This window comes from Homalodisca vitripennis, chromosome 8 (genome assembly GCF_021130785.1).
Source record: "Homalodisca vitripennis isolate AUS2020 chromosome 8, UT_GWSS_2.1, whole genome shotgun sequence".
NCBI classification, from domain to species: Eukaryota; Metazoa; Arthropoda; class Insecta; order Hemiptera; family Cicadellidae; genus Homalodisca; species Homalodisca vitripennis.
In genome coordinates this window covers 94,348,685-94,363,468 of record NC_060214.1, presented here as the reverse complement: position 1 = coordinate 94,363,468, position 14,784 = coordinate 94,348,685, and the positions used below count along the sequence as shown (strand labels likewise).

At 34.3% G+C, this 14,784-nt stretch overlaps 1 protein-coding gene across 7 annotated transcripts in view; it reads left to right on the top strand.

The window, feature by feature from the left end:
* LOC124367761 (protein retinal degeneration B) overlaps positions 1 to 14,784 on the top strand; it is a 227,013-nt gene that overhangs the window by 121,685 nt on the left and 90,544 nt on the right. For all 7 annotated transcript variants that reach the window (XR_006922928.1, XR_006922930.1, XR_006922929.1 and 4 more), the window contains exon 3: positions 11,450 to 11,591. Coding sequence is in view for 4 of the 7 variants with exons in the window: in XM_046824860.1 (XP_046680816.1) it covers positions 11,514 to 11,591 (78 nt within the window). In the remaining 3 variants the exon portion in view is untranslated. The remainder of the gene's footprint in view (positions 1 to 11,449; positions 11,592 to 14,784) is intronic.

Below are 14,784 nucleotides of genomic sequence, written 5' to 3'. Positions count from 1 at the left end.
GTGTCGCATTGGTTATCCATGTAGCAGCTCCAGAAATTGGTTGTACAAACTTCAACAGATGATTTGTGAAATGCAATGCACGTCAAAGAGTGTATGATTGTAATTTAATCGTTGTGTATGGGTTTTCTTCAAAATAAATATAACTCTAATAAAGATATATTTTGCATTTGTTTTGGTTTCCTTTAAAAGAAACATCACTCTAATAATGATGTCTTTTGCATTGGTTATCCAAGCACCAGCTCCAGAAGTTACTGGAACAAACTTCAACAGATGATTTGTGAAATAAAAGAAAGGTCAAAAAGATTATAGTTACTTTTTAATGTGGTGTCTTTCTATACGGGTTTCCTTATAAAGAAATATAACTCTAATAATGGTGTATTTGTATTGTTTGTCCATGTAGAAACTACATAAATTATGGAACAAACGCAAACTGATGGTTTTTGACATGAAAAGATATGTCGAAAAATATGTGGTTAAATTTTAGTATGGGATGTCTGTATGTGGGTTTCTTTAAAAAGAAGTATAACTTTAAAGAAGTTTAAGTTGTAGAGGTGTGATTTGGCATGAATAATTTATCTTATTGTGGGTAACGTGTTGTGTGCTAAATTTTTCAAATATCTTGGTCCAAAATAGCGGCTATGCAATCCTTTACATCAGATGTATCCGTTTAAATACATCACTCTGACTATGTCTAGCTTAATTCATGTGTCTTCATCACTGTATAATGCCAAAACATAATAAAACGTTTTCATGCAAAAATTTCACAAAAGCCAAATAATAACAAACATTGTCACTAGTTGTAAAAACACAAACCGTGTATTACACCATTTATTGTAATATGGCGTAAAACAACTGCGAAAACATTTTTACTGTTGATGTAAATGTGTAGTTTTCATTTAAAACGTTTTGTGTTTCTATGGGCTAGTTCTATAACACTTGGCACTGTATTTTTTATGAGTGTCGTATAAATTAGTAGGGAACTTTTAAAACGGCTGCCATTTTGAAAGTAGTGATTTATAAACACGATTATCAGTAATTCAAGTTTTAATAAAACAAACATGCCAAATTACAACTGTAACGCTTTTAGACTTACTAATTTTAAAGGAAAAATCATACTCAGGTGTGTATGGAAAATCAACTTTGGTGTACGATAATTCACACGCTTAAATATTTTTAATTAATAAGTTATCTCGTTAATTTTGGATTTCATGTATAATACAATTATCATCAAAATAGTTTTTTTAATCACAACTGGAATTTGTTGTAACAAGTTAATTACTATAAAACTTCTCTTGCCGCATACTGTCGCGTTAGTAATGATGATAAAGTAACCAAAATTGCGTAAAGGGCGAGCAGGGGTATTCACTAGTAAATAAAGTGAAGTCATCGTAGATTCCGATGATATAAAATTACAGGTTCTCATAATAGATGTTCTAGGTGAATGAATGTCGTATACCCAATCAACGTTCAATAGCTGGGCGTTTTGGTGGGCGGCCATCTTGATTTTCATCCCAGAAATACAATGCTATTCCATTTCATTTCCTTGTTTTGTGATCGTCCAGTTTTGCGAGGTACCCAGTTTGAAAACATATAAACCCGCCTAAGTTTGGAATTTTAGCGATATGTGTGATAGATTTTAAACAAAAATATCTGTAAATTAGATATTTAAATTAATATTTTATACTCGCGTAGAGTCTAACTTTAAAAGTAGCAAAATCAAAAGTAAAATTAAAGGCACGTAACTGTGTGTAATAAATGTTAATAATATTTCAATGACTATTCCCAACTTGGATAACATCAGTCAGATGGTTGTTTATATACTATACATGTTTGTGTTCTTTCTTTGTCAAGTATAAAAATCAGACATGACATTTTGAGATGCCGCACCGTTAACTAATAATTACAGTTAACATGTGTTTGATTCTTATTTTAAAAGGTTTAATTTGTGTAGTCCCTTTATAGGAGTATAATTTTAAGATGTTGTTATTAATACTGCATAATTATTTCTTTAAGTATTTCAAAACTTAAATTATAATTGAAAATATATGATTTAAAAATGTACGTGGGTAACATTAAAACCTTCCATTGGTATAACAATTATTATCATATAATTTACACACATTTAACATTCACACACGTTTAACGTTTACTCATATAAATCGATGTTGTATTCTGAAGAAGGATGTTGAATTTTCACAAGAAAGAGACAATCACTTAATTTTTTTGTCCATACGAACAAACATCAAGAGAAACAAATGTGACACGTAACGAAAACATTCAAGACAATTTAAAACTATCCTAAATAATTTGATACAATAATTACTTTACCCGAAGTTGCATTCAATTATATAAAAGAATGTCAACATTCTTTTATAACGTCCAAGAGGATGTCAATGTTGGTATTCATCACCAGGTTGCGCCACATTCTAATAAACAACCCTCTCATTCGTACCTGCAACAGTCAATATTGTCTGATCAAACCGTGTTGGTCTGTCAAACTGAGACCGGTCAAACTCAGATGTATAAAAAAGTTGATTGGACATGGAAGGTGCCGTAGGGCGGTCTGTGTTGGTATTCATCATCAGACCGCGCCACTTTCGAATACACAAACCTCTCATTGCTTGGCGCAACTTATCAGTCAATACTGTCTGATCAAACCGTGTTGGTCTGTCAAAATGACATCGGTCAAACTTTGATGTATAAAAACTTGATTGGACGTGGAAGGTGGTCTGTGTTGGTATTCATTACCAGACCGCGTCACTTTCGAATACACAAACCTCTCATTGCTTGGCGTAACTTATCAGTCAATACTGTCTGATCAAACCGTGTTGGTCTGTCGAAATGACATCGGTCAAACTTTGATGTATAAAAACTTGATTGGACGTGGAAGGTGGTCTGTGTTGGTATTCATTACCAGACCGCGTCACTTTCGAATACACAAACCTCTCATTGCTTGGCGTAACTTATCAGTCAATACTGTCTGATCAAACCGTGTTGGTCTGTCAAAATGACATCGGTCAAACTTAGATGTATAAAAACTTGATTGGACGTGGAAGGTGGTCTGTGTTGGTATTCATTACCTGACCGCGCCACTTTCGAATAAACAACCCTCTCATTGCTTGGCGTAACTTTTAAGCTGCTAGTAGTCGCTTTTAGAAAAGCAGAATCTTGGGTGCGAGTCGGGCGGCTAACTTCAAACTTCGCTAACGCTCAGCTAATTAATTGACAAGTTTACATCGTCAGTGTTCAGTTTTGAAATGGTGATATTCACAGAATCAGCACGGTCGGCGACAATGGACAATAGCAGATAGCTAGGCTGGGTTTAGCTGCTATTGGCAGGCTTCTGCTATATTAGATTACGCGGGCCACACATTGTTGGGAACGACCACCAGATCGTTGTCAGGCGCGTTCCTTTTACAAGCGCACACATCGGCGGTAATCTGCAACACAGTTTTAACTGAATTTCGACGAAATTGTAGCAAGAGAAGCAGCGAAACGTGCAACATTCGTAGTTGAATTGTATTGGTTAATTAATTACATTTTGATAAAATTATTTAAACGTGGATTAATTTGTGAAATTAATAAATTGTAGTTCATTAATTATTATTAAATATTAAATCATTAAGGAGAACATAATTTCCATAATTGCTGAGCGTTAGTGAAGCCTTTCATTCAAGAGGTTGGATAAGTATTATTAATGTGTGCCTCACGGTCAGCACGATATCTCGAACCAAATTACCTGTAGATTTGAAATTTTGCTCGAATCTTCTTTCTTGTAATCAACATCGAGATCAATGGTGGTGCAAATCACTCCATGAGATCTGGATGAGCATTGGCGACATTTGTACAATGGTCTTGTGGGTAGTCGTGTTGGAAACGGAAAAAAATCGTAGAGTAAATAATTTGTAAAGGAACGGAGTATAGTCATATGGCATTTTAACATTTGACTTGTTATTTTGCTTGCAGCCTCAGTGAAGCCTTGTTATGCGACACGTGGTGTGAGGTACTCTTACCTTTTTTTAATGAAAAGTTAACAAAATGATAACTGTATCATATGTAATCAGTTACTAGTCCAATAACCAATTACTATACAAACGAGCACATTCTACTTTTTTAAGGAGAATTCTACAATCTGAACCAGGGATATTCTTGCCTTTACTGTATTGGTTAACGGAAACTCAATTCCAAAGGGTTGTTTCCATCCCTTTAACACTTAATAGAGTCCTGGACTCCATGTCTTGCAAAAGGTTAATGCGGGCGCCCCACTGGAAAGGGAGAACGTTCTGAAGGATAACTCAACCTCAACATCCAAGTATGTACAGACACTTAATTATCTTCGAAGGTTTCCGTGTCGAAATATTGTTCTAACTCAATTAAAATCCAAAGATATATCAGCGTCGTTATGTAGAGCTTTAGTAAGTCAATGGTTTTTTTTTGTCTGCTAGTAATTTTCCCGTTCAAAATGTGTTTTTTTTTACATTGTGATATATTTTTAAGGTTACTTGATGTTGTAAAAGGTTAATGCAGGCGCCCAACTGGAAAAAGGAAACCGTTCTGAAGGATAACCCAACCTCAAATCAATCTCAACATCCAAGTATGTACAGCCATTCAATTAAAAATGAATATGTTTTACAAAACTATCTTCGAAGATTTACATATCGGAATAGTGTGGTAACTCAATTAAAATCCAAAGATATTTCAGCATCCTTGGGGAGAACTTTAATAAGTCGATTGTATTATTTTTTTCTGGTCTGTATTGTATGTTTTTACATTGCGATTTATTTTTCAAGCTTACTTTGATCTACGTATGGTTCTTGTTTATATACCTAAGTAATAGAAAATTAAGTATATGAAAAATAATATTATGGTGGCAAATACACAATTAATTAATGTTGTCAACATATTTGCATCTAAATCTATTTTTTATTAAAGGATCTCACAAAATCTTCTATACAATATTAGACTATTTTGGGTAAATATATACAATCCATTATTAGGCAGATTTATGGAATACCTAACCAACAAACTTTGTTTGTCTGAAAATAAACCAATGGAGGTCGCTTTGAGGAGAAGATTTATTCACCAGAGGCAACTGTTTTTGTTTATAGTTACTGTTTTGCTAAGCTCTATAAAACACTGAATTTGACCATATAAACTACCGATTGTTTATTGATACCGTCTGTAATGTTCCTAACTCTCATAAAATATCTTTCGGTACTACAACTAACAGTTTTATACGATATTTTTCAGATTACAATGCAATAACCAATATAATTACTATTACCTCAGTTTTCCTATTCGTATCGCTTAGAAATATTGTTAACACAGTTACATTATTCAGATATTTTTTGTCCGCTGTGTAAAGTCATGTTTAGTCAACAGATGTTCTACAGAAACTATCAGTAGTAGGCCTACATATCCACTTATAAATGTGAGCTGCATCGTGATTGGCTAAAGATGAACAACAACAAAAAAAACGACCAATATCACCAATCAGCGATGAATGTGGCTTATTTAACTTCGTTCGCTCTTTGTTAAAGATGTTTTTTTTTATTTTAAAGTTTTCTTTATTATCCTGTATAAGCGTACTGCATTATTGGAAGTTTCGGTTTGATTAGTTGCACAACTCACTACGAGCATTGTGACATTCTTAATAACGTAATCAAACATACTTTGAGTATACTTTTACAGTTTTCAAATTTAATTTTCGCCAATCATGAAAATCACACACAGTCACTCTCGTTAAGGTACTGAAAAAGAACTGCGGTGAAAGCTAGTTAAGTTTATCCTCTCAAATGAATCATCTTCTATCTGCTGGTCATAGCACCGCTTAGCTTGCTTGGGACTGTATTTGTCCAGAACCTTCCTGTTTCTCCTCCAGGTATCTTCGTTTTCCGTAATCTTACAAATTTTCTGATATGTAGGCTTTTGTCTTCCTCGGCCCTGTCTGGCTTTACATTTACATGTCGCAAAAATCTCTGCCATTCAAATATCGGTTTCACTAGAGTTTCCACTAGTACAAGAACTTCCTGAAGATTCCTGACCACCCATGGCTCCAGAGTCCGTTGTTTAAGTAGCTGGCCGTAGATGCTTTTCTCTTGTCTCTTTGATTGTGAGATTTCTCGAAAGAGCCAATGGTATCCTGGGAGTCAATTTTAGTCCTAAGAGTTTTGAATAGTGCGTTCAGTGTTTCCTTATCTAACCTTTAATTTATCTTAGGATGGTGCGTTCTTTCTGACTCAAGCTTGATTAGATTTAATTTATTTGCAGAGGTACCATAGTTTGTTTTCCGTGCTCCAGGGCCTTTATCTCTGCCACATATTTTACCATTCTATTTTCTAGATTTTTTTGAGTTGCGCCTTGAGCGCTGTCACAGGGCATTCAATTTTACTTATCACTAATATTTTTGAAGCCCATCTTTAGGTTTTCAGGCTTGTAAATATTTTAAACCACTATACTGTCTGAATTTGCTAAACCTCTCTTTTTCAAGCTCGGGGGTTTTCCTACAGTACTGTATATTTCTTAGACCTCATAATTCTCAATTATCCTTTTGTTTGGCCTCCGCTTCTTAATAGTTACTCTTCTTGGTTCTGATTTCATTTCACTCAAGTTCGTGATCAAAGACGTCAGGCAGTATGAGGTGGAACTGAAGACTGGACTTTGTTATATGTATAAAAATAAAATGCAGCCCCGGTATTGTCAGTAACTGAAAAAACAACGTTTCATACTTGTTTACTTTGCATCTTAACCCGTTACTAACTATAGAAAGTCCTCTGTTACAATTCTCAGTCAGTTTGAATTTTTCTGATAGTGGTAGAAATATGAAATTCTAAGCGTAAGAAGTATTTTACAGTGTTTTCAAGACTTAGTAAATGCGTTTGCGGAGTAAGTGGTAGAAATATGAAATTCTACGTGTAAGGAGTATTTTACAGTGTCTTCAGACCTAGTAAATGCGGCGCAGTAAGTGGTAGAAATATGAAATTCTACGTGTAAGGAGTATTTTACAGTGTCTTCAAGACCTAGTAAATGCGTTTGCGGAGTAAGTGGTAGAAATATGAAATTCTACGTGTAAGGAGTAAAGACCTAGTAAATGCGTTTGCGGAGTAAGCTACGTGTAAGGAGATTTTACAGTGTCTTCAAGGCCTAGTAAATGCGTTTGCGGAGTAAGTGGTAGAAATATGAAATCCTACGTGTAAGGAGTATTTTACAGTGTCTTCAAGACCTAGTAAATGCGTTTGCGGAGTAAGTGGTAGAAATATGAAATTCTACGTGTAAGGAGTATTTTACAGTGTCTTCAAGACCTAGTAAATGCGTTTGCGGAGTAAGTGGTAGAAATATGAAATCCTACGTGTAAGGAGTATTTTACAGTGTCTTCAAAGACCTAGTAAATGCGTTTGCGGAGTAAGTGGTAGAAATATGAAATCCTACGTGTAAGGAGTATTTTACAGTGTCTTCAAGACCTAGTAAATGCGTTTGCGGAGTAAGTGGTAGAAATATGAAATTCTACGTGTAAGGAGTATTTTACAGTGTCTTCAAGACCTAGTAAATGCGTTTGCGGAGTAAGTGGTAGAAATATGAAATTCTACGTGTAAGGAGTATTTTACAGTGTCTTCAAGACCTAGTAAATGCGTTTGCGGAGTAAGTGGTAGAAATATGAAATTCTACGTGTAAGGATTATTTTACAGTGTCTTCAAGACCTAGTAAATGCGTTTGCGGAGTAATTTGTATATTTGTATATTTGTGGGACCACATGTTCTACTCAATCGTCAAAAATATCATTAATTATACGATTTACTCCATGACAGTAGTGTAAATGTAGACGTAGCGAGTACAGTTAAGTTTATTTGTCCACTGAAATAAATGGCGATAAAAACATAAGCAGTAATGAGATGTGCTATATTTCAATTTTTTAAATGTTGATTTTGAGTAACTGAATGTCAATGTTTAATAAATGGCCTAGATCAAACTTACGTTCTGGGATTTATACAGACAAATATTCCGAAAGTAGGATATTATTTTAGTATTCAACTCCATAACATTGAAGTACACAAGGTTTCAATTTGAACTAAATCATTTAATTACTAACTGTTTTGATAATTTGACCAACAATTTGGACCCGGTACTCCCCAATAAGTACTTGTTTCAGTTTTTTTTTTTTGTAATATGATACTTTATACAAAATTTCAGATTTCTATTTAAAAAATTAATACTCTAAAATGTTTACTTTCCGTAGATTCATAATCAAACTGAATATTTAATATGGAACTCTAAAAATTAGTTTTTCTAAACCCTGGAACTTCTGAACCCATTTCTAGTATTTATTGATGCCACTGAACTTATTTACTAATTTTATAGTATTTATTTAATTTTAAAATATTTATTTATATGTTTCACCCAACTAAGGCTTCGAAATCATGGCGTGCTCAGCCTAGGACATAGTCTACTTATGTCCAGTGCAATTGACACAATTATCGCCTGTCTACTAAGAGTCAATTGAACTGAATATTGAATCACACATGTAAATTAGACACTGATTTGCAACTTCAAAGTACTGCCATGATTGATGAGGCGAAGTTATTCAAGGCCGCTGACTCAGTGTTTTTCTCCGTAGACGTTTTAACGAGCCTAGATTAGGAATCGAGCGATCGTTTGACTATTTTCTTGAAGTATTCGTAGGTAAAATATATTTTTTTAGTAAATGTGCTTCAATCAATATAACTATTAAATATTAATTCTTATTATTGGCTGAGCGTTAGCGAAGCCTATCACCCGTGAGCGAGCTTGGAAAAATTTCTTTTCCGTCTGTATGTCTGTCTATCTGTCAGCACGATATCTCGAAAACGAACTGACTTACAGACTTGAGTTTGAGCATGATGCTTCATTTCTATATGAGGAACACGCTGAGTTAGATGACGGTGCATGTCACTCAATGGGCTCTGGCCATATTTTTAACATTGATCTTATCGGTAACCATGATGGCAACTAGAAAATAGCAGAATAAATAAATTTGTAAACAAACTCACCACACCCATAATAGATTCAAACATGTGACATATTAATGTATGTTGTTTAACTATCCCAACACATACAACATGATTTTGTAGTGACTTGGTGTGTAGAGTTTTGTTATTTAAACACTGACATGAAACTCAAATTAATGAAGTGATATGAATGTATCATGTGGCAAGATATGTCCAGAAAGATTTCATATGTAAACTACAATCTTTCAAAATCTGCGTCTCCGTATCGAAGTGTTATTTTTTACCGGAACCTATACACCGTTAATAAAAAAAAGTAGTATGTACTGTAGTATTGTTGTTATATTAATTCAAATTTGCTTGTTCCGAAAAAGTTTATAAAAAGCGTAGTTCGATTCTAAGTTGGAACTTGAACACATTTTAAAACATATAGTAGGGACCACCAGAGAGTGCAGTTGAGGGAGGAGCCTATTTGTCGCATTATCCTGGAGCAGCCAACGAGGACTGAGCGACGTCGCCAAACTTGATCCCTGTTGCACCGTAGCGCACTGTACCTGGCGGCAGTTGATAAGTTGTGTGGCAACGTCGCGCGAGCCTGGCCAATCTATTTGTTGCCGCTAACTGCAGTCTTTCGTAGACTCTACTGTAGCATCAAACGAACATTTTATTTATGATTTTGTAATTTACAGATGAAAAGAAAGAAATGTTATCCTTAGAGGGTGACTCTATTAATATACTACTCGCAATTACAGATGCTATTTTCCGTGACACCTCCTCCCCTTACCTAATAAAAAGATAAATAGTACTTAACTCTTCATAATATATTCTGTATCATTACTGTTATTATTGAATACTAAATAAAATAATGCATAATAACTTATTCTTTGTAGTAAACGTGTATTTTAAATTGAATTAATTCCACAAGCCAAGTTTAAATTAACTTACACGTATTCATTACTCATTCAAATTGAATACAAATGTAATGGGGAAATATTGTGTAATCCACAATAATTTTGTGACCTTCCTTACACAGATTGTTTTCAAGGTTTTCCGTGTTCCATTTTGCTTAGATTCTTAGTACTCTTATTCTTAGTACTATTTAAACTCATTAGTTTTAACGTTTAACCACGAAAACAGCTCAGAGTCAGTAATCAATGTTTATAACCATATGCCTTTGTAGAACCTTTAAATAGGCACGTGGAAATGAACGGCAGTTTAAGCGCGAGAACGAATTCAAACTGCAAACACGAGAATCCGGTCGTGTGCACCTGAAGACGATTTTAAAACAAAAACGTAACTGAACAAAGGTAATTATAAATTTATGAGTCAGTAATCGCGTAATCCTCCACATTGAACAGGGTTGGGATGTGGTCCCGGTTTGGAAATGGAAAAGAAGGCCCGTGATGAAGTGATTCGCTCTTGCTAGTTTCATACGCTTCTTGTATACCGTCGTATAACAGTTTTATAAGTTCTTATAGTTTTAAACGCGTTATATTTTATATCGTCGTATAACAATTTTATACCTTCTGGAGTTTTAAACGTGTCATATATATCATCGTATAACAATGTTATACCTTCTGGAGTTTTAAACGTGTCATATATCATCGTATAACAATGTTATACGTTCTTGAGTTTTAAACGCGTCATATATCTTTCAACCAATCGGCTTCAATACTCGGAAGAGTATATATATATATATATATATATATATTATATATATATATATATATATATATATATATATATATATACTTTTTGTTTTAAACGCTTCTTATAGGCTACATCGTCGTGTAATGATGTTATCAGTTCTTGCAGTTTTAAAACCCTTACATATATCGTCGAGTAAGAGTTTTATTCGTCGTTTTAGTTATAAACGCTTCATATATATCGTCATGTAACAATTGTAGAGTTTTATTTTACTATAGTTCTCAGTTTTCATATGTAAAAATTATATATATATATATATATATATATATATATATATATATATATATATATATTATATTATAATTATATATATATAATAAATTATAATTTATAAATTATAAATATATATATAAATTATAATTATATATATATATTATAAATTATAATTTATAAATTATAAATATATATAAATTATATATATATATATATATATATCAAATAGTTATAAACATCATTTCTCAAAAATCTCTTACTTAAAATTTGACTATACCGTACGGAAACTGCGTCATTCATTAATAGTCAATCCGGCTCTGGATATTATTGTACTACATTTACCGGAAAAAAGCTTGGAATGGATAAAACATGTTACCAACACTTACGGTATGTTTGTAACAAATCCCTTTTTAGTAGCAGTCAGCATAAGTAACTCACCTATTAATAAGTCTCCTGATAGCTTGCCTAATGATAGTGAACACAGAATCAATATTTTTAGTACATGCTTTTCTTGTGTCTCGGTTGTGCTCCATGTTCCGATGGTGTTCCAGGACGCCGCTGAGGTGGTGGTAAGCGACTGAGGTCCGCGTCTCGGGCGGGCCGAGGCAGGTCGCCATGTTAATCAAGGAGTACCGGATCCCTCTTCCCCTCACGGTGGATGAGTACCGCATCGCCCAGCTGTACATGATAGCGGTCAGTATTCCCATTATTGTATTCATGATCATTTAGAGGTATAGACGAGTCAGATAAACTTTAATCGAAAGGAACTGTGCATTTGGAGTGTAATCCAAAATTCCCGAAATGTATTGAAAATACAAAATTTATTTGTGGTGCGTTGAGTTATTCAATTTTACTGTTGCCAAATAATGTTTTGGGCGAAAATATTCCTGCCAAGCAGAAATTAAGAGATGCTTCTCATACGATTTTTATTAGCACTGTCTGTGGAAGAATTTGTTCCTTCCCAAGAGTGATGTAAAATATGAAAGGGTGGGATCTCAAAGGCGATCCCATTTGTGATACCCCTACACCTTCTGAATATTCTAAATCTCTCTAAACTTTCCAGATCTTTAGGGTTTGGTTTAAGTGCTTAAATATCTAGGTCCTTGCTGCAAAGGATACTTAAAGGAACAGTCATGGCAACTGACGCTATGGATGGATCTAAAAGAGTTTTTTTTTTTTTTTTTACTGGATAAATGGGGTTTCCAAAATGCAGAGCCTTCTCAGGACCCAAATTTGTATGCAGTTCTATTGATTTATAACGAATGCAACCTGATATAATTCAGGTGTGTGGATACCTGTCATTCTCACCAGTATCATCGCACATAAAATAAATTGGAATTTGCGTAACTGTTTTGGTAACACGGATACAAATGGAGGGAATCAAAAATGACATACTGGCTCTGGAAAGCCTCTGGAACAACCTAATCTCTGAAAGCATATCGTCCTCATTACCTTCTGGTTTCTATTGTTGCCCAGGTATTGCTCCATCTAGATTATATAATCTACCAGCATCTAATACCACTTATATTTTAATTACCCGTATGTTCTTGATCTGAAAAAATACTGACCAAGAATAACTGTACCTGGTTCCACTAGACCAATTGGAGCGTATTCCCTGTATTTTCTGATCTACTGTAACTTTTAGTTTTCAGATCTCCCTTTGCCTAGAATCTTTCAGTTTGTGGTTACGGCTTCTACAAGTTTTCAGAGTATGACAGCTCCTGAGTTTTCAAGCCCTGCCTGAGTTATGAACCTGTTTTCTTAAGGCAACTTCGAATTTTGAAATCCCACTCTCGTAAAATACGGCTTCTGCAGCCAGAAAGCTGTTAGGCTCTGGAGCATTTGGAAGCACTGGACTTTTATTTGCTCCCAGACTCGGAGCACATGATTCTGTTAAAATTATGTTTGATTTATTTATTTATTATTATATATACTAGTATAAACTAGTATAAACTAGATACGTAAGCTAAAAATTGCAAAGGTACACTTGTGTCCTTGTCTTTACAATGAGGTGTAAACATTTTCTTTCAACTTTATTTTTGATAGCTAACTATAATCCATTTGGTTAAAAAAAAAAAAAAAAAAAAAATTACAATGTTGGAGTTTTGGTATAATACATAAAACTGGAAGTTGAGAATTTAAAATATAAGTTAGGTTATAAATATTTAACTAAATCAATGTTTTAATGATGATGTGCCAGCTAAGACGTCGAACAGTTTGATATCTTTATTCAAGGGGTTGTTGATCGTGCCGGATATGTTTTTGTATCGTAATACATTTATTAAAGTTCATGAATTTGGAGAATTTTCAGCATTTTGATGAATTATAAAATTAATTAATACAAAATGTATCTGTTTCTAAAGTCAAATTTGGGTTAAACGTTGATAGTCTACTTGAAAAATTAGAGTTGGGACAAATTTAACGTCTACGACTGTGAAGCTCTGATAAAGTATTAAAGATTGGATCTCGCCAAAGTGCATACTCTTCACTACAGAGATTTTTATCAAAGGGAATTCAAAAAGCAAAATACTAACTCTGTAGCTCTTGCAGCCTAATAAAACTTGGACTCTTGGTGTCCAATGACTAGTTTTAATGGGTGATAAAACAAACTTTTGGTGCCCAAATACGTCTATTCACTAGCCCAGTGAAATGGAGAATAGGGATGAGGTGGCAGGCTGTCTCAACAATATTGTTGTTCACATCATTCTTGCTTGTAGTGTCCTTGGCCTCTCAACATTTTCACTATATTTGTTGAAGAGAATTTTGATGGTTACATATTAAAAAGAAATTATTAATTTTGTTTGAACAACTTTAAAATTGTGGGGGAGAGAATTAAATTAAGGTTATATAATTATTATATCTTAAATTAAATTGTTTAAAATTAACAACGAGATGATAAAGTGGGTGGATGCAAACTTAATCTTAAATAATAAAAATTAACTAAAAGTTAAAATACTTAACATTGACAACAACATTTGCTAAAAGTGATCTTTATACTTTCAAATATGGAAATTTCCAGCTTATGGAAATTTGATTTAGTAATAGCTGTCAATTTTGGAACTCCTGTGTTTACCTGTATTTAGACTTTTCAGCCTCGATAACTTCCTTATCTCTATAAGACTTTGATCCAATTAATGTCTCAGCATCTGAAAAGCATGGCAACTAGGAGCTTCTGAAAGGTTAATGTTTCTACGAAAAGTTGGCCTCTGATGGCCGCAACCATGTGTCAATTTTGAAGATTCTAGCTTCTAGTTATTCCGACTTTGGAGATGTCCATCCTCTTGAACTACTGGTCTGTGGAATGTTTCAGTCACCGGGAGCTTCCAATCTGTAGAGTGATTAGGCCACTGGAAGTTTCTAGCCCCTACATTCTGAACAGGTCCATCATCTTAGAGTAAACTACTGGTTTCTGGAATGTTTCAGCAATTGGGAGCTTGTTATCTGTAGAATGTTTAGGCCTCTGGAAGTTTCTAGCTCCTACATTCTGGAGAGGTCCATCATCTTAGAGTAAACTACTGGTTTCTGGAATGTTTCAGCAATTGGGAGCTTGTTATCTGTAGAATGTTTAGGCCTCTGGAAGTTTCTAGCTCCTACATTCTGGAGAGGTCCATCATCTTAGAGTAAACTACTGGTTTCTGGAATGTTTCAGCAATTGGGAGCTTGTTATCTGTAGAATGTTTAGGCCTCTGGAAGTTTCTAGCCTCCACATTCTGGAGAGGTCCATCGTATTGGAGTGAACTACTGGTCTGTTGAATATTTCAGCCACTGGGAGCTTCCAATTCATAGAATGTTTAGGCCACTGGAAGTTTCTAGCCCCTACATTCTGGAGAGGTCCATCATCTGAGAGTAAACTACTGGTTTCTGGAATGTTTCAGCAATTGGGAGC